The 21,067-nt window shown below is 35.6% G+C and overlaps 1 protein-coding gene across 1 annotated transcript in view; it reads right to left on the bottom strand.

Moving 5' to 3' along the window:
• The window catches only part of ralgps1 (Ral GEF with PH domain and SH3 binding motif 1), a 117,127-nt gene that overhangs the window by 86,997 nt on the left and 9,063 nt on the right, over positions 1-21,067 (bottom strand). The window contains exons 2-6 of the mRNA XM_039680991.2: positions 16,658-16,746; positions 13,338-13,471; positions 11,405-11,509; positions 9,762-9,812; positions 3,183-3,266 (exon numbers count right to left, since the gene is read on the bottom strand). Of these exons, the coding sequence (XP_039536925.2) occupies positions 3,183-3,266; positions 9,762-9,812; positions 11,405-11,509; positions 13,338-13,394 (297 nt within the window). The 5' untranslated portion in view covers positions 13,395-13,471; positions 16,658-16,746. The remainder of the gene's footprint in view (positions 1-3,182; positions 3,267-9,761; positions 9,813-11,404; positions 11,510-13,337; positions 13,472-16,657; positions 16,747-21,067) is intronic.

The following is a 21,067-nucleotide window of genomic DNA, read 5'->3' as shown; positions in this document are numbered from 1 at the left end:
AAATAAAGGAAATCTATCTAAATGTATGTGATGAGATTTCCTCTTATTCACAAGCTTATCAAAAAGCCTTTTTAGAATAAGACTAGGCAGCATAACTGAATCTTTTTTTTCCTGGAAATATAAGACATTTGCTGTTAATGATGACATTAAAAAGACCGAAATGGCAAATGTAATTGCAGACTTCTAATGGCCACTTCCAAGACATTTAAGCTCTTTCAAAATGAAATGCCATGTAAATAAATCTCATATTCATTTCTTTTGTATACTGACCTTCATGAGCTGATATTTATAGCCTTATTTTCAGAACTGGGGATAAAGAAAGAGTTGTGCATTTACAGTAAAGCGTATGGGAATAGATGAATTGGTCAGGTCATTATTTTGTGTGTGTGTGTGTGTGTGTGTGTGTGTGTGCGTGTGTGTGTGTGCGTGTGTGTACAGGGAGAGGACACAGGGACTCAAGCCAATGCCACATTCATAACCGAAATATGCCCTTCAAAATATAAATACGAAATAAATAACATAATTACATTATATAATATATATAAATGATCCTTAATTCTTCTCTTTTTGACAAGAAACCCCCAAGTGTCAACAACTTCATTTTTACAGGTTCATGGCTGGTCTGAGCTCAAGATTTAAAGGGATAGTTCACCTAAATATGAGAATATTCTATTATCATTTACCTATTCAATTATATTTTGTCATTCAAAACCCCAAATATATTTTTCATGACCATGTATTTACTTTTTCCCACTGAGACTTTAAAAAAAATCTACTGTTTTTTTTAAAGCTATTGTTCCCTTTTATTATCAGTCTACTGAAGCCTGATTGGCTTAATGACATTATATCACAATGTCCAATGGTGTTCAAATTCGCAAAATAGGGGCAGAAACGCGGTGGTACTGCGGGGCCGTGGAACTTTGGTATTTCTAAAACCCTGCATATATATATATATATATATATATATATATATATATATATATATATTCACACATTCACCTAAAGGACTATTAGGAACACCATACTAATACTGTGTTTTACCCCCTTTCACACTCAGAACTGCCTTAATTCTAAATGGCATTGATTCAACAAAGTGTTGAAAGTATTCTTTCGAAATGTTGGTCCAAATTGATAGGATAGCATCTTGCAGTTGATGGAGATTTGTGGGATGCACATCCAGGGCACGAAGATCCCGTTCCACCACATCCCAAAGATGCTCTATTGGGTTAAGATCTGGTGAGTCTGGGGGCCATTTTAGTACAGTGAACTCATTGTCATGTTCAAGAAACCAATTTGAAATGATTTGAGCTTTGTGACATGGTGCATTATCCTGCTAGAAGTAGCCATCAGAGGATGGGTAAAAGAATGGGTACATGGTGGCCATAAAGTGTTGTAACGAGTGTTTTTTTGAGTAAAAGTTGCTCTTCTATCAGCTTGAATCAGTCAGCCCATTCTCCTCTGACCTCTAGAACCAACAAGGCATTTTCGTCCACAGGACTGCCGCATACTGGATCTTTTTCCCTTCTCACACCGTTCTTTGTAAACCCTAGAAATGGTTGCGTGTGAAATACTCAGACCGACCCGTCTGGCACCAACAACCATGCTGCGCTCAAAATTGCTTAAATCACCTTTCTTTCCCATTCTGACATTCAGTTTGGAGTTCAGGAGATTGTTTTGACCAGGACCACACCCCTAAATGCATTGAAGCAACTGCCATGTGATTGGTTGATTAGATAATTGCTTTAATGAGAAATTGAACAGGTGTCCCTAATAATATTTTAGATGAGTATTATATATATATATACAGTATATATATATATATATATATATATATATAGAAAGAGAGAGAGAGAGAGAGAGAGAGAGAGAGAGAGAGAGAGAGAGAGAGAGAGAGAGAGAGAGCTTTCTGAATTTTCGAGTCACAATTATTTTGCACAATTTATATTTTGTATGAATCAAAAAATTAGCTTAGTGCAGTTGCTTCACAGTAAACAAACTTTTTTTGACACTTTCATTTTTTTAAGTGCTTTCACTTATGCAATGTCTTCTTTAAAATGAGAACAACCTTAGGTCTGTATTCCAAAGCATTCATGCATTGCAACCGTTTGAACCAGTTCAGATCTATTCAAAGTTTGCGCACAAAGACATGTCAATTTGCTTAATTCTGAAATTTTTTAAGAGAAATTGTTGTTGACTAGGTGGTTCTTGGATGTTGTTTTGATTTTTTCAAAAGATGGTTTTCTGTCTGAATATTTAAGATCCACTGTTGTAAAACAATAAAGTAATGCCTTTAATGTCCACGAGTGTGCCACTGTAGCAGACACCCAAAAACTTTGATGTATTAAGAGCAATGTGGATGCCATTAGTCTGGATTTTTTTTTTTTTTTTTAGAAAAACCCATCAACAGACATTTCTGTTGGATGTTTCCAGTTCTGTTTCTTATATATTCTGTTATTTAAAGGAGTTAATACAGCAGCTGCTGGATGAATTAACTATATGGACCAGCATTTGTCTATCTGAAGCACCTGTTGCACAAAACTGTGATATCCAGTAAAAAGGTATCATGACATTTAAAACAGCCAAAGCTGTGAATTTATGTACAAGTGGACACCTATTACATTAAAAGTCTTATGTGATAACTTACAGCCGACATCATCTACATTATATCTTCGTTATCTGCAATACAGTGAGGTTTCTGAACACAATCCATGCCAAATCAGCAATGTCTGCAACTAGAATACAGTGTCACAATAGAGTTTTCTCATTCCTCTTTGAGTATAATGACGACACATTGACCTCCACTATATATGTTTTATTTCTGGTGGTGCTAGTGGACCCAAGTCTTAAACCCTGGATAGGGTGATGCATGAATAAGTAAATCCACCTCTGATCAGCAATTTTACACTCTATACCTCTGTTAACTGCTATATAAATATGTCTTTCAAACTGCTACATGAGGAAAAAACCCTGAGATCTTGTCGAAATTATCGACCATTATATCAGGAAATAACCAGTGAAAAATTCAATATTATCTAAATCAAACAAAATACCTTACAATTACATTTCCTTGTGCCAGAATTACACATACAGCAGGATGTAAGTTTTTAGCTCCAGTCACCACCAAGTTTAGCAAACAGGGAATTAATACCGCAGTGAAGTTTTGCTAGTGCAGATTTGCTTACCTGGTTAAATCTCCGTGTGAAGGCCACAACGTTGGGAGAAAGGCTGTGCTTCTCCTTCTTGTTCCAACCACAGCTCGCCAGCTCCTAAACAAACAAGTAGTCCTTTCAGCAGTGTTGTAATATTTAAGTCTAAGATGTTAGTTTATTAGTTTTTTAATAACGTGGACAGTCCCTTTTTGAAAGAAAAAGAGCAGCTTTAGCCTCTACGGCTAATTTCCAGCTGTAGTCCCCGGCCAGTTGTCAATAGGCATAAATGTCATTTATGACATTTATGTCATTATGTCATTTTTAAATGTCATATTATCTACTCTACCCTTTAAAGGTTTGTGCTCAGTACAGCTTTTAATGTTTTTCAAAGATGTTTCATTAGACTTATGCTGCATTTATTTGATCAAAAATAAAGTTAAAACAGTAATATTGTGAAATATTATTACAATTTAAAACCAGTATTTTCTATTTTATCATACATTTTGAAATACATTAATGTAATGTATTTGTGTGATGCAAAGCTGAATGTTCAGCATCATTACTTAAGTCTTCAGTGTCGCATGATCTTTCAGAAATCATAATAATATGCTGATCTGGTGATCGAGAAACGAGAAATTTTTATTATTTTCACGGTTTAAAAAAGCTGTGCTGTTTTATATTATTGGGGAAACCATGATTATGTATTTATTTTGATAAATAGAAAGTTCAAAAGACCAGTATTTATTTCAAATTGATTTTTTTATAACAATGTAAAAGTTTTTACTTTCTCTTTTGATAAATAATGCATACCTGATGTATAGACCCCATATCTTATTTGTTATAGGCCTTTGTTGCAGGCTTATTTAGAATTTCTTTCTAAATGAATAATAGGAATATTACATTTTGTAGAATAGAAAAGAATTCACAGAACAACAGAACACACACCCACTGCCTTCATCTCTTTGACATAAAAAGCTTTGCATGGGGACTTTACATGCTTCTAAGCTTCCTTAGGTTCACAGAGCTATGAACACCAACACTTTTATTGTATCGTGCAGACTAAGAGCAGATGGAAACATTCAAAGGCATTTCAGTTTCGACATGAACTGAGTTTCCATGTGAATAAGCAGCTCAGTCTGGGTACATTACCTTACCAAAATAATTTTGGGTCTGTTTGCTAAGTCATCACTTAAAGCCACACATTTTGTAGGATTGAACAGGATTGTCAGAGAGTGGGACACATGAAGTCTGGTAAGGTACTTATAGACTACCATTCAAACATTTGGGTTCAATAAGATTTAATTTGCATTTAAAGGATGCATTTAAGTTTTAGCATTTAGTTTTTTTAAGTAAAAACTTGTACGTTTTGCAAAAGATTTCTATTTTGAATGGATTAATACTATCATGCGAAGAATCCTGGAAAAAAGGATTCACGGTTTCCCTATTAAGCAGCACAAATGTTTTCTACATTGATAATAAGAGATATGTCTTGAAAAATTATTTCTTAAGGATCATGTGACACTGAAGACTGGAGTTATGACTACTAAAAATTCAGCTTCACCATCACATGAATAAATTACAGCTTAAATTACATTTTAAAAAATACAAATATAGAAACATTTATTTTAAATTGTAATAATATTTCACAATTGTTTTGATCAAATAAATGCAGCCTTGTTCAGCATTACAAAATTGTCCTGACCTCAAACTTTGATTAGTAATGTATAGTAGTTGTAAATTTCAATTATTATTTTGCACCCAAAATTGTCATATTTCAGTTTTTCCATTATCATTTTACAACCTTCTCTCTGACCATTTTTTATTTATTTATTTATTTTAATTTTATACAAATTTGATTTTTTGAATATTTCGTTTTGCTGCTGGCCCTTTAAGAAACTACCCCTACAGGTAGATTACAGGTTATAACTACACCATTCATCACATATCCTTTAATTGCTCCATCCTCTTTGCAGAGTCAGCATTACATTGTGACAGGATTACCAAACAATCCCACTGAAATATAACTGAAATGATCAGGACCCTTGTTAAAAATAAACTTGAGAGCGGCATGTGCCATATGTATAGCACACATATTAATGAATTATGCTTAATTTTTCTCTTATATCAATAGTTCTTTAGACTATTTTGACTTCTGAAAGTTACAGTACGTTTTATTTTCATTTTTATCTCAAAAGATTTATGAGATTTATACTTATGATGGAAAGTCTACAAACTTTCTGACTATCATTTCTTTAAAATGTCTGTAGCCAAAGAAAACTGTGAAGCACACCACTTTATGTAAAGAGACTCTGTCTGCTCACATTTCTCACACAACACTAAAAATGTGGTTCTAGAACCGACATACATCTGAAATCTATTAATCCAGATGCCCGTGTCAACTTCACGAACATCTCCTTTTAGAATCCACAATAATCCTTGAAGCATGCAGCTGAAATATTGATGAATGAATGTATGTACATGTGGTCGAACGCAAAAAAATTTACTTATACTAGTATTTCCACAGGCCAATGGAACTTACAGGCAAACGGCTCAACAATAACAAGACCACTTACGTTGTTAAAAATGTCAGGGTCGGAAAGACTGAGTGTAACGGACGGGTCCTGAATTAGTGGCTGGTGAGGTCAAACTCAGCATTTTTAAAATTAGCTCTTTTCCAGTGGGAACTTCTGCTGTAGGGATATTAATTCAATGTGTTTCACACTCTAGTCCTCTTCAGAGAAGGAATCCCATGGTAGATGTTTTGTTGCTTTTTAGAAAATCAAATCAACTGAAAAATGTATGCGTGTAAAAAGCTGCCGCAACGCAAACATGTCTAAAGGAATGAAGGGGGAAGATTCATTTTGACATAAACCGAGCTCATAATCCACAAATTCCCCCAACACCAATTAAAACCACTTTGAGTCAAGAACTGACATTTTTTCAGCAATAAAACCATTGGCAACACGTTGACTACAAGAAGATAAACATGACAGCGCTGTTAGCAGTAGAAAAAAAAAAAAAAAACATTTTTACCCATGACTGAAGAGATTTCAGAGGGAGGATGAGGTAAAATAGTTCTTTCCTGTTTTCAATCCAGACTAATGTTTTGGTGCCACATATCTACACATTCAAACTGCACAAACAGCAGGCCTTATTGAGTATCCTTTCATTTAGTTGTTTTTTAGATGATACAGGGAGAAGAGCAATACCAGTGTCCAATATTAAATGATATAGACCCTTTTACAGTTTTTTGTGGGCGGAGCTTAGGTGGAGGCAGAAAGATCCATCTGGCCGCTTCACTAACGCTAGTTAGCAAGGATTGTTAGCTTGTTTTTTTTAACAATGACTGGAGAAAATCTGATATTATCTTAATGTGTAAGGTCACTCAGTGTCCAGGACCGCGATTGTTATTTCCAAAAGTTATTTTTAACGGACAGAACCAGATTAGCCGACCTGTAGCCGCCTACACGCTCACTCAATGCATGGATGATCTGACAGGATTAACGTACGTTAACTCGGTTGAGTGGCCTGACTTCTACACCTACCTTATAGAGAAACCAATCGTAAAGAGAAACTGAGGGCATATAAATCTTTAGATGCCTATATGGTCATGTACAAGACTTGTGTGTATGGTCCGCAGTTCTGCCGAGTCAGCACTGAGACCACGACAATGTAAAGAGTGACATTACAGTGCGATTTTAATGATGTGAATATTTTCTAGAAATAAAAGTTCCAGATACAGCATATTCATTTTTCATCAATTCTTGCACCAAACAACACAACAAGATGACATTTAATAATAGTAACAATTATTTAAGCTCATTATGTAGCCGAATCTGTGCTGTTTTGCATTGACCGCCTCCAGTTTTCACTTTGTTTTGTCTCCAGCTAGCGCCGTGACGTAACTGTGACTTCGGCGCAAAAGGGGTCTATTAAAGGGGTCATGAACTGGCTTTTTAAATTTTATTATATTGTTGTCTGAGGTCAACTTATGACGTTCGCTTGGTTTTTGCATTCAAAAACATCAAAATTAATAAGTAATAAGCTATTTTCTACCCTAGTTTTGAGCCTATGTCAAAAACGCTCGGTTTTTATGGGTGTCGCTCACTGAAGACTTGGAAGTGGAAGTAAACGCCCACTGCTGTGAGTGGAGAACAGTTTTGCATATTATAATGAGTTTCGACTCACCCGTCGATGCACTTGGTGGAAATTGTTTTGAAAACGTCCAATAAAATGGCAAACGGAATAATTCGCCCATAGGCTGCATGTTCGACCCAGAGTCTGTGTGTTGCACCATTCCTGTCAGATCCAATATAGACAGAACAGCACCGTTCTTTAATCTTAATCGGTCTGCAAATCCAGTCTTGTTTACAAAACAAACCTCAGTGAAATGAAGCGAACGTCATTAAAAATAAAGTTTAACCATGCAGTCCTATTGGAATCCAGAGGAAGCTTATGCAGCGACTGTCTTCAGCGACTGAATCACTGTCTTCCACAACCAGGCATAGCACAATCTTTATTGCTCGGTAGCTCTATGCGGTTTGTCATCACGAGGTAGGCATCTATGTCATTTAGCTATGCGTGTAATGCGCAAATCGGTGGGCGGGGCTAAACCAGCCGTGTTGAAGTAGGCGTTGATCATCTTCTGCCGGGGTGGTGTTTTATCCTCTTTGACATCATAGTTCCCCACTTTTAAAAACGAGTCGTTTGCAGAGCGTGGAGTCAATAAAAGCTTTTATTGGACTAACAAGGACGTTTTCAGTTCTGAAACTTACAGGATATTCTTATAATATGATGACCTCTTAGATGTCAAAAGCTGAAGGAAATTTTGATCTCTCAGTTCATCACCCCTTTAAAAAATGTTTTGACTGTCACCTTTGATCAATGTATCCCTGCTGATTCTGAATAGTATTAATTTCTTCCAAAAAAACCCCAAAAACTCTTGCTGACCCTAAATCATTATATGGTAGAGTATAATTAAATATAGAAAATAAATCTGATTTTGATTAAGCAAGCACTGAATAGTTTCTGGCCCTATTTTGTCTCCAATTCATGAAATCCAAATTCTCAACACACCAAACCAACCACACAGGAATGGTTGCTGAGAAACCCATAAAGCTACCTAATAATGTGGCTACGTGGAAAAACAATAAATAACAATAAACCCGCAGATTTTTTTTTTTTAAATGGATTCCCTCTGGAAAATGTCTGTGGCTGTTAGTGAGAAATGATTCCAATAAGAGAACTCAAATCCACACTGACTCAATGCACACAGCTCACAGAGATGATGTCATGTTAACTAAGGCCTGCAAAGATGTGGGTCAATCACTATCCTACTTTAACACTCACATCACTCATGCCAATTCATAGTCTGGATAAAGTTTACACAACCCTGACTCATTCTTACTAAATGTTAAGATCCATGGGCTCATTTCTCTGAAAAAGGCCAGAGATTCACACCAAGGTCACTATGAATGGAAACCAAATGATTCCAGACTTCATGTTAAGAAAAGAACCTTGGTTAAGACTAATTGGCAAACAGACTGCCAAATCATTCTCTGCTCGAGCATTACACCATCACCGGGTAGACTGTCTACACGGTAGAAACCTGAAAGAATCCTGGCTAACATTTCTTCATGATACAATTGTTTTCTCATCACTATAATCATATAAACTCTAAAATGTGAGTCAGACCATCCAATTTTTCATGTTATGTCTTTTCATATGACATTCCACAATTAATTTGTCTTCGACCATGTGATGAAATTAGATTTTTAATTTTAATTAGATGTTTTTTTTTTTTATATTTGATTTTTTTGTATGAAGTATTTTCATTCAATTTGATTAAGATAATATTAATAATAACAATAACTATTATTTTTTAATCATTTTAAGTCATCCTACAGCTACCTTTCCTGAGTTTCCTGAGGCTCCTATTGGTTCCTGGTCCCCCAGGTTGAGAACCACTGCTCTACAGGCATTTATAGCCTGAAAATATTGATAATCTTCGTTTTGTCATAATTTTGTGAAAATTACAAAGGTTCATATGTTATTGGTCATTCATCACTGTTTTCTTTATTTACTCCAGAACCTGCCATACAACCATAGACCACGTAACATATACATACAGTAATAAACACTTATGTTATGAATAACAGCTAACCTGCTAAATGCCCAAATGTAAAAGTCAATGAAAATTGATCTCCCTGAAAACTACACAAAACCCACAGAAAACTGAAAAGTGTCTTGGCAGACCTGTTTTTACTACCTGTACCTTCTCACTGATCCTGGTCCAAATCTATCAAAATTGTTATGAGCACCTTCCCATCTTCACATAAAATGTTAATTAAGGAAAGTACTGAGGGCTCTGTAACTGCAGAGGATAAGCTCTAGTTAAAGTAATGGAAGACTGTGGAGCTAGACTCTGTGGGCACTGTGGTCTTTGTATGTGTGTGTGTGTGCGTGTGTGTGTGTGTGTGTGACTGCTATAGTGCCACGTCACACTAATCTGTAGCACAAGAGAGCACATGAGATCAGTTCACAGCTGTGAGGCTCATGAGGATTGATAAACACAGAGGATGTGTATGTAGTTGCCATGGATATCTGTCTCACCTCAGGCTGTATCGCTTTGAATACAGGAGCATCCATCAAAGTGATCTGACTCTGCAAAATAAAAGCTACAATGTTAAACTGACAACAATTTCAAGCATCAAAAGAATAGCTCACTTAAAAATAAAAATGATTTCCTAATTGAATCATCTCAGATTGTTCCAAGCCTGTATGCTTTTTTTCTTGTAAAGAACACAAAATGAGATATTTAGCAGAACGTCCAGGCAGCTCTTTAGTATCAGCTGTGGTCACCATTTCAATGAATGGGAAAAAGTAAATAATAATAATTGTTGGGTGAAATACTACATTAACATTTAGAATTAAATTGCAGGGCACTTAATTTTTAGCATTTTTACTTGCACGTTTTTGTCAGTGATTATCTCATGTGAATGTACATGTTTAAATTCATAGCATTTTACAAAAGTACTATTGACTTTTTTAGGGGTGTTTGTTTTTGCAGTGGAAAAAGTTACTTATGGCAACTTTAAAGGGGTAACTTGGCAATTCTAGTCATTTCTTAGCTGATTTTCACTTTTGTTGTCACATGTTGTCTCACCGAGCTCCCCCTACAGCTGTGGAGCATATAATTCACAACACTGTCTTAGAAAAACTCACCTGCCTCCTCCCTCTTTCTACTGCTGCTCATGAGCATTTGTTATTATCGGAGCCGACCAAATTTATTGTGTTGAGCTATGCCTACCGAGGTGTGTAATACATCATACACAGTATCATATGGCATATGTGTTAATGTCGAATTGCCATAAAACAGTTTGTGTTTCTCGCTCGATATCACCTTACCGGGACGTTAGTCCCCTTGTTGCAAGGTTGGTTTTCCACCTGGGAACGCTGGAGGGAGCGAATGGTGAAAGTCACCATTCTGACCAGAACCGGTTATTTAACCATCCAAATGTTTTCTAAACGTTTTTATTAAGTTGAAATAGTTGCCAAGCTCCCCTTTAATTGAGCATAGTGGGTTTCTATAAATATAAAAATAGATATATAAAATGAAAAGGTAACTAAATACTTGACGTTACTATAATTATGGGATGGAAAGTTGTAAATAAATGTAAAAAAAAAATTTAAATACTAGCCCATTGTGCACTTAAAGTCAGAGTTGGTATTGACATGAATAAGTGTGAGCAATGGTCTGATAATATATATAATGATGAAGTCAAGAAATGTGTAAATAGTTTAAAATCACAGCAATATCCATGTCAAACCCTCATTGAGAGGCACAAAGAATAGTTTTATTTTTTCACACTTATCTCAGATAAATGTCAACTATCAACTAGTGTTAAAATCAACCAAAAGTAATGCATTTCTTTCCCTTCAACCCTAAACTCAAATCATCTACCTGGATTTTAAATATAATTTTAAAACAACATTCAACTTTAAAATACACCGAACATAAGCTTTGAGTGAGGAACAGACTGAAGTTTAGGTTTATATTAAGTGATAAACTTCCTCTCTGTATCAGTCAATGGGAGTTAAATTGGTAGGGCTTTTAGCACCCCTAGTGGTCATTTCACATAGAAAATGAAGCAATGCATACCTACAGAAACTTAATTTCTGTAGGAAAAAAAGTAAAAAGTTTTTTTTTTTTTTTTCATGAGACCAGGTATAAACTGGAGTATTTATAAACTTACAGCAAACTCCTCAGGGGTCACTTTGAGCATGTCAAACACCACCGCGTCAAAGCTCTTGGCAGAGTCCAAGCTCCGTCCATCCAGGGACTCAGAACTACTGCTGTCCTGCAAACACAGGAGGAAAACAGTTAGACAGGAAAGGGAGGGAAAAACTTTAGGAGAAAAATCAGGGATGATATTTCATACACCTATAAAATCCACATGGACAAAGAATCATGGCCAGTTGCACTCTTCCTGCGGACATTTAATCAGTTTAATTACCATTGTCCATCTGAATTGCTTTATTCCATTTGATTATTCAGCCCAGATGGTAAAAGTGGATCAGAATGCAACCACATCACTTTATTAACAGGCAATGAGCCAATCCAACCCATATGATAATTAAAGCCAGACAAAAATAGACCACATAACAAAGGCCTGAGAAGGAAAGATACAGTCACTATGAAAAGAACGATTTCTCCATGGCAAATGATCCAGACAGATCCCCTTTGAAGTCTCCCCATTCCATCCAGTAATATCCGTACTGATGTAAAGTCTTATCTGTTCTGTGTGCACTCTTAATTGCTAGCAGATTCGTTAATGCCCTCGTTTCTGGTTATTACAAACGCTGTACGCTACCATTCAAAAGTTTTGTGGAAGAAATTACTGTTATACAGCAAGTATACATTCAATTAAATTGAAAGTTGAACGTAAAGAAATGATGTTACTAAACTTCTATTTCAAATAAATGCTGTTCTTTTGAAAATTCTATTAATCAAATAATCCTGAAAAAGGATTCCACAATAATAAACAGAACAACCGTTTTCAATATTGATAGTAATAAAAAAAATGTTTCTTGAGCACCAAATTAACATATTAGTATCATATGACAATTGCTAAAAAAAAAAAAAAATCAACTTTACCATCACAGGAAGAATTTACATTTTAAAATATAAAAATACAAAACAAAAAAAATAACATTAAACTGTTATACTATTTCACAATCTTATGTTTTACAAAGAGAAAATGAGGCATAAAGCACCACAACTGCAATTAAACTTCTAACTGGCCGATTCGTTTGGGCTAGATCAATCTAAAAATGGTGTTGAAAAATATTTTAGTAAGGCCCCTGTCCCAGCGCAGAAAACCTCTGGCTTCATAGAATTTTTTTAACCCCTTACCTTATGAAACTGTGTCAATTTGCTTCACAAAAATAAATGTGTCACAACTGCTGAACTATCGCTGACTCTCTAGATGAGTTCCAGTTCACACAGCATGACAATGAGTCAATGACATACAGTAACACTGTCTCACTGGAGCAGGATCCTGCCAGTGTGCATTTGAATGGATCAGCATGTATGGATCAGCAGCATGTAACAACCAGCTATTTATCTGATCTGATTCCCCTTTGCAAGCCAATATCAAGTGATTAAACTTGGCCGCTGTCGTTGAACAATCACACGCATCGCGAAGCTGTAATGATCAGCTTCAATAAATCCCTCAGTTATAATCCATTATGCACAGTTTAATGTTCAGTTGGTAACACTTTACAATAATGTTCATTAACATTAGTAAATGCATTACCTAACGTGAACTAACGATGAGCAATGCATTAGTTACAGTGTTTATTAATCTTTGTTAATGTTAGTTAATACAAATACAGCTGTTCATTGTGCGTTCATGTTAGTTCACAGTGCATTAACTAATGTTAACTAATACAACCTTTGATTTTAATAACATATTAGTAAATGTTAGAATTAATATTAACTTAGATTAATAAATGCCGTTTTTGCTGGCCTTTCTGATATTAATCCTGGCAATAAGACTAAATGAAATTAAATAATATATCTATGTTAAAAAAAAAAAAAAGATTTAAGGTCAAAAGGTTTATTTCAGGACAGATGCTGTCATGGTTAAACTCTTTCGTAAAAACAAATGGGATATGTTTTAGTACCTGTGTGTGGCGAGAGGTGATGCTGACGCTGGCAGGAATTCCATTCCTCCTGTACATGCTCCCAGTCAGAAGAGAAGACCCAGATCACAGCCGACCTCAGCTGCTCACCGCCACACACGACCTCTCAGCCATCCCTGCAACACACATGCCACCTTATGTTATGCCCGACTTGGTGTACTTGGCTATTTGGAAAGATTTTGATTTTGTTTTACAAGCCCAATTAAATAGAAATTGTGACTTTAAAAGAAAACTGTTCTTTTACTGTCATAAGATTTAACACAGTCTTACTCCATTTGGGATCTGCTCATTCTGTGGAGCAATGCATAATATAGCCAGAAGAGGGAGGATGTCACCACAAATGCTGCCTCTCTTCCCTCAACATGACTCCTGGATCTGCCATACATTCAGTCAACCAGCCATTTCTTGTTCAAATGAGTCACATACAATATCATAGCCATATTATGAAAAGACCCTCCCGTGTTGTTCTCCTCTGTACTATTAAATGAAATGTTTCAGTCTGTATGGCCATAAGCAATCCAAAATTGAAGTGCAAGAAATATCAACAGATTTTTGCTTTGGTTGTGCTTCAGGAACCACACATAAAATTTTACATTAAATGGCCACCAAACATTTGATTAAAAAATGTTTACAGTGCAAAAGTAAACACATATGTCCTTTAAAAAAGGTTTTAAATGTATTAAAATGATCCAAAAACACATAGGGCCAGCAATATGCTAAAATTAGCAACATGATGTAGATTAAAAAGACTGATCAACTGTATGTTTTGTGAAATTAACTGCAGAAGCTAACATTATGCCCTGTTCAAACCACTGGGAGACTTCCAGATGTGTTCAAGTTTTGAACACATCTGGAGTATTTGCATTTTATTTATATTATATTTGTATTATTTGCATTTAGCATTGATTTCAGAACATTATTGCAGAGATGGCATGATTGGGATCATTTGCAAGACTCAAGTCTTTGCATTCAATTTTCGAGTTAAGACAAGTCCCAAGTCAAGTCCAAGTCATGCAAGTCTACATTCCAGCAGTAAAAAAAAAAAAGAAAGGTTGTGGTCCCCCATACGGAAGCCCTGAACCGCAACCTAAAAAAAAAAAAAGTCAGTAAAAAAAAAAATCTGTAAAAAAAAAAAAAAAATCTGTAAAAAAAAAAAAAAAAATCTAGCATTTCGAGATTAAAGTCGAAATGTTTCGAGATTAAAGTCGAAATGTTTCGAGATTAAAGTCGAAATGTTTCGAGATTAAAGTCGGAATGTTTCGAGATTAAAGTCGGAATGTTTCGAGATTAAAGTCGGAATGTTTCGAGATTAAAGTCGGAATGTTTCGAGATTAAAGTCGGAATGTTTCGAGATTAAAGTCGAAATGTTTCGAGATTAAAGTCGAAATGTTTCGAGATTAAAGTCGAAACATTGTGCATTCATAACAGTGCGCGTCCACTGGCTCAGAGCGCGCGCGCGTGTGTGTGTGTGAAGTCGAACTGCCATGGATAAACACAAAATAGTAGCTTTTTACTTTTATCTGAATTACTTATCTTACTTTATCGTTATAAAATATAATGCGCCGGAATAGACTTTAGCCTATAGGAAAACCAACACGGAAAACACTTTTCAGACTGGATGGAGAATTCCAGCTTTATGAATGAATGAATGAATGAATGAATGAATAGGGCATTTATAGCGCTTTCATATATGCCTACACTCAAAGTGCTTTACAATCATATCAGAGAATCTCTCCTCAACCATAAGTGGTTATTAAATCTTAGGAAATCACAGGATCCGGCCAAATGATTGGATACAGAATGATACACTTAAAATGTATACAGAGCGATACGTTGAAGAGGGAGACCGAACAGTTACTGTTGTTGTGTTCTCGACCCAGATAGTGTTGACTAGACGAGCACGAAAACACCTCAGCACGTGTGACGTGTGTAGATTTTGTTGAAAGCCCAGATAAAAGTAAAAAGCTACTATTTTTTGTTTATCCATGGCAGTTCGACTTCACACACACACACCAGTGGATGCGCACTGTTATGAATGCACAATGTTTCGACTTTAATCTCGAAACATTTCGACTTTAATCTCGAAACATTCCGACTTTAATCTCGAAACATTCCGACTTTAATCTCGAAACATTCCGACTTTAATCTCGAAACATTCCAACTTTAATCTCGAAACATTTCGACTTTAATCTCGAAACATTTCGACTTTAATCTCGAAATGCTAGATTTTTTTTTTTTTTACAGATTTTTTTTTTTTAGGTTGCGGTTCAGGGCTTCCGTACCCCCAAGTATGTCACCCAGGGTTATTATCCACCTTTTTTCGCCACGGATCTGACGCACATCCTATTCTCTCACAACTCTTTCCATTCATTTTTAACTCATTGGGTGTTGTAGTGTCTGGACCAATCACACAAATAATTCATTATATTTAATGAATAATCCAACAAACTCACTCTCCCAAAAAAAGTTCTATGAAGTCAACAGTGGCACTGCAGAACCCATTGTCCTGTTACATGACACCTTAAGACTGGTAAGAGTTTTACTACTTAGTCTCATTGTTTGAGCATCCTTACCCCTTTTCAAGAAGGGCACAAGAACTAAACTGATGGTTTGCTCAGGCTGTTGATCTGCTGAACATCAGAACAATGCTAGAACTTCTTGCTTTTCTGTATTCTACTTCAGCTCTCTTTCCCTTGGTAAACTGTATGCATGTGTATGTTTAAATGTTTAGTCTAGTTAATAAATTCTTTTTCATATCACACGTAACGTTGTCTGTGTCTCGAGCTCATATCTGGAGTCACTAATCATAGATCTTGACTACTTACTCTTAGTAGTACTTAGAAAGAATAAGACATTTCCCATACCCCGGAAATGTACATTTCTATTAATTAATTAATAACCAAAATTGAGCGCTCACGGGATGGCACGCTGTCTGAAAAAACATTATGCATGTTTCAGGTGTTTGTTCACAGAGTTGCTTCACAGACAACATTATTTTTGTATGTGTCTTATTGCGTTTGAATGGTTTAATAGCACTTAAATGAATGGCAGTGTGATCATATCTGATCATATACCAAAGGATGACAGAAAAAAATGGATGCTGCTAACCGAAAACAATTTATAACAAAATTAATTTTGCCATTTCTTTTTAATGGGTCATATCATTTTTTTTTTATTTGTACTAAATTATTCATATAAATGTTACCCAGTGTTTTTCTTCTAAACATGTAGGTTCATGACCATTTAGTTCCAAAACAAGTGATCAGTAAACACTATAATACAATTTGTACAGACATTCATACCCATTATGCTCCTCCAGATCTTTCACATGGCTAATATCTGCATGGTAGAGTTGGTGAAGGTCATCCCAAGCGTCAGATATTTAGAAATACTGAAAGAGAAAAAGAGACAACAGAAAGGCTTGTTACTAAAATACAAATACCTTTAGGAAATCATCAAAGTTTAATTTTCAGACTCCATTTCAGACTAATTCAACCAAACACACTTGTGAGGCATCAAGTTAAGTTAAGTTAAAATACTCCAGCCAGAGGCGTGGAATCCACTTGCTGTTTACCTGAAAGCAGCATGATTTAACTAGCACAATCGAGTGTGAAGAATCCAATCAATACTGTTAACAACACACATGTTTCCCGTCCACAGCCTGTATTAGTTTGTTTGGCTGTATTTGTCCACATGGCTTGAATATGAATTCCTAATGGCATTAATTAGACATACTGTAGCTACACTACTGTTCAAAAGAGTGGGGTTGTTAAGATTTCTCAATGTTTTTAAAGAAGATTCTTATGCTCACCCAGGCTTATTTTTTTTTAAATCAAAAATAGAGTAAAAACAGAAATATTATGAAATATTATTACAATTTATAACCCTTTTCTATGTTAATATACGCGGTCCCGAAGGGTTTCCTTCTTTCCAGACAGTCTTCTGCAAGTTTTTGCAAGTGCAGTGCTGCAACAGGTGACTGATTTTTCTTCGTAGTGACTTTAATCAAGCATACCTCATCATAATACCAGTTTCGACCATAGGAGGAGGTAGGTCGAAACCCCCCATGAAGAGGATGTGTTTCAGGAAACAGAAGACAAGGGCACTTAAGAAGCTTCTACGGTCACTAAAACAAATTCCTCGTGTGTGCAAACATACTTGGCAGTAAAGCTCTTTCTGAGTCTGATTATATTTTGAAATTAAATGTATTCCTGTGATGCAAAGCTGACTTTTCAGCACCATTACTCCAGTCTTCAGTGTCGCATGATCCCTCAGAAATCATTCTAATATGCTGATTTAGTGCTCAGGCACAATTCTTATCATCAATGTTGAGTCAGCACAAAAGTTGTTTAATATTTTTGTGGAAACTACAAAAAAAATAAATAATAATAATAAAATCTTCAAAGTGTTTGAAGACACCATGCAGGTTCCAGTGAAGATGGAGTATGAGCTGGAAGAGCATCGCTTGTCCGCAGATTAAGATTCAGATTATTTCATTTAATGCTGTGTCAGCATTCAAAGCTATTTACAAAGCAAAAATTAAATTACAAAAATACAAATATCATATAAATACAATAAAAACAAATACAAAAACACCAAGTTATATGATACCACAGAATTTACATTAGAAAGTGACATATTAACATATGAAAAAAAAAAAATATGTCCATAAGTGAAGTAACTTCATAAAAGAACATTCTGCTTGTATTAAGTCCAGGACAATTCAATAAAATATGTTTGACAGGGAATCTTACAAGTTGGTTCTTTAGCTTTAAGTAAAAAAAAAAAAACATGGGTCAAACTTGTGTGATCCATACGACATCTGGTGTAGACCACTTGATTAAGTCTAGTTTGAAGAGTGATAAAAAGTATTTTTGTAATTTCCGGATGAGTTTTGTACAATTTATTTCTCTTGCAGATATTCCACTCTTCTTGCCACTTATTTAATATGTATGGCTTAATAATTTGTTAGATATATGAAGGAGGAATTTGACATTCATTAACTCCCTGATTAAGAGCTTCCTTAGCAGCTGCATCAGCTCATTCATTTCCTGAATGTCCAACATGGCCTAGAACTCAGCAAAAGATAATACTCGAGAACTGATTTAGTAGATAATCCACTTTGGTTAAAATAGTCCACTAAAAAGGATGATACATTTTTAAAGAGTCCATTGCTTGTTGTGTATTAAAGAATCCCTTTGTTGTGTATTTTCAATATGTTCCAATGCTAAAAGTAAAGCACGTGCTTCAGCAGAGAAAATTGAGCACTGTTTTGGAATACGGATTTCATAGCATTGATGTCCAGTCAACAGTACTGCTGTTACACAATTTTCTAGCTTCGAACCATCTGTGAGTAGAGGTAAGTGAAAAGGGAATTGGGTTTCTTATGTCCAAATATTGCTGTCTATATACATTAGGGTGAGTCACTCATTTCCTCTGATGAGCCAAATCAAAATTGATATTAGGCTTTTTTAATTTCCAGGGAGATATAGAATTAAATTTGATTTAAAATGTTCAAATTTGTGTTCAAGTTCTCCAAATGTGGTTTATCTGATGCGTTTAAGTTTGTTCTCATACAAAGGAGTAAATTGTGGGTTAATTACTGTAGAATAGGATGGATTGGTTTTATTTCCCTTTATTTTGACAGAATATTGGAGTGAGAGCTTTAATCGTCTATATTGAAGTGAAGGTTCATTGGCTTCAATGTACAAACATTGCACTGGCGAAGTTCTAAATGCTCCCAAGGCAAGTCGTAAGCCCTGATGATGTACTGAGTCAAGCATCTGCTTATATGATTTTCTGGCAGAGTCATATATTATGCTTCCATAGTCCAGACGGGAACAGATTAGAGTTCTATAGAGTTCTCAAAAGAACACTGTAATATGCTGACATTTTTTTTTTTTTTTTTTGCCAATACTTTCATTACATTCATAGCTTTAAGACACTTGATTTTTAATGATTTCAAATGAGGAATGAAAGTAAGTTTGTTGTCAAATAGAAGACCCACTTGAGTTCCTTAACAACATTAATTGGTTCTCTATTAAAGGGTTCATTCACCCAAAAGAAATATTCTGTCAGTAATTACTCACGCTCATGTTGTTCCAACCCCATAATACTTTCGTTCATCTTCGGAACACAAATTAAGATATTTTTGATGAAATCTGAGAGCTGGATCACTCCTCCATATAGGCTTCTTAACGGATCGAAACTGGCTGGCCCCAAAGTTATGAAAGACATAGCTAAAATACTCTGAGTGACTACCGTGGCTCAATCTTAAAGGGTTAGTTCACCCAAAAATGAAAATTCTGTCAGTATTTACTCACCCTCATGTTGTTCCAACCCCGTAAGACCTTCGTTCATCTTCGGAACATAAATTAAGATATTTAAGATATTAAGATCGCTCCTGCATACAGTCCATAGGCTTCTTGAGGGACTGGCTCTTGCTGTCCCCGAAAAGTCATTAAAGACATCGTTAAAATAGTCCAAGTGACTACAGGGGCTCAATCTTAAGTTTATCAAACGACGAGAACACTTTTGTGCGCAAAAAAAACAACAAAAATAACGACTTTATTTCAACTATTCGTTTATTTCTCCCTCTGCACGAGTCAGGTTACTAGTTTAATAGCGTAAGCTTCTGTTATTGTACGTCACACGCATCACACACACATGACCAGCGTCGGCCAATAGTGAGCCTACGTGTGACGTAGCTCTACGCAATCACACTACGTTAACTGACTTACAGGCTCACGGAGAAGGAAGTGAATAGTTGAAATAAAGTCGTTATTTTTGTTGTTTTTTTGCGCACAAAAGCGTTCTCGTCGTTTGATAAACTTAAGATTGAGCCCCTGTAGTCACATGGACTATTTTAACGATGTCTTTAATGACTTTTCGGGGACAGCAAGAGCCAGTCCCTCAAGAAGCCTATGGACTGTATGCAGGAGCGATCTTAATATCTTAAATATCTTAATTTGTGTTCCGAAGATGAACGAAGGTCTTACGGGGTTGGAACAACATGAGGGTGAGTAAATACTGACAGAATTTTCATTTTTGGGTGAACTAACCCTTTAAGTTTATCAAGTGACGAGAATACTTTGGTGGAGAGAAACTACAGGATTCCCATTGAAACACCTTCTGCATTTTTGATGATAAATGCTGATGTGCTCAGCATAAGCAATGAGCTGGAAAAAAATGGACCGGCTGTGCAATGAACTAGGCTTAAAACCAAATGAAAGGTAATTACAAACTATTTTTGAAGCATGTAGTGGTCATGTGGACATATTTAACTCATTATTCCCTGTCTTGTTTTTACCTTTTAATCAATAAAAGTGCCAAAAATATCATTTTAAAGCTGCAGTCCACAGTTTTTCCTCTTTGTCACCATCTCGGTTCGAAATCTGCAATTGCAGTTATTCACGGAATTATCAACTTTACAATAGTTGTGCCTCGGCGCGGCACAGCACGGATTAATCCAATATTTTGAGGAGAATGTGTGGCTGTCAGTCGCCGCCGGTGTGGATACTGGCATTCAGAATCACAGATTCTACTTTTTGCAAGTATGACCAACATAAGAATTTTCATCGGAAAATGTCATAACTAGAAAGAAACATCCACTTTTGTTATGGTTCTGACAAATCTAACAATTACTTATAAGTTATCATATCACGCAAAACCATGCAAATTATACTTTCTCAAATTGTTAATTTTAACAACGT

Source organism: Pimephales promelas, chromosome 14 (genome assembly GCF_988280905.1).
Source record: "Pimephales promelas chromosome 14, fPimPro1.hap1.1, whole genome shotgun sequence".
Classification (NCBI taxonomy): domain Eukaryota; kingdom Metazoa; phylum Chordata; class Actinopteri; order Cypriniformes; family Leuciscidae; genus Pimephales; species Pimephales promelas.
Note: the sequence above shows the minus strand (reverse complement) of the source record. Positions and strands in the feature narration are given on the sequence as shown.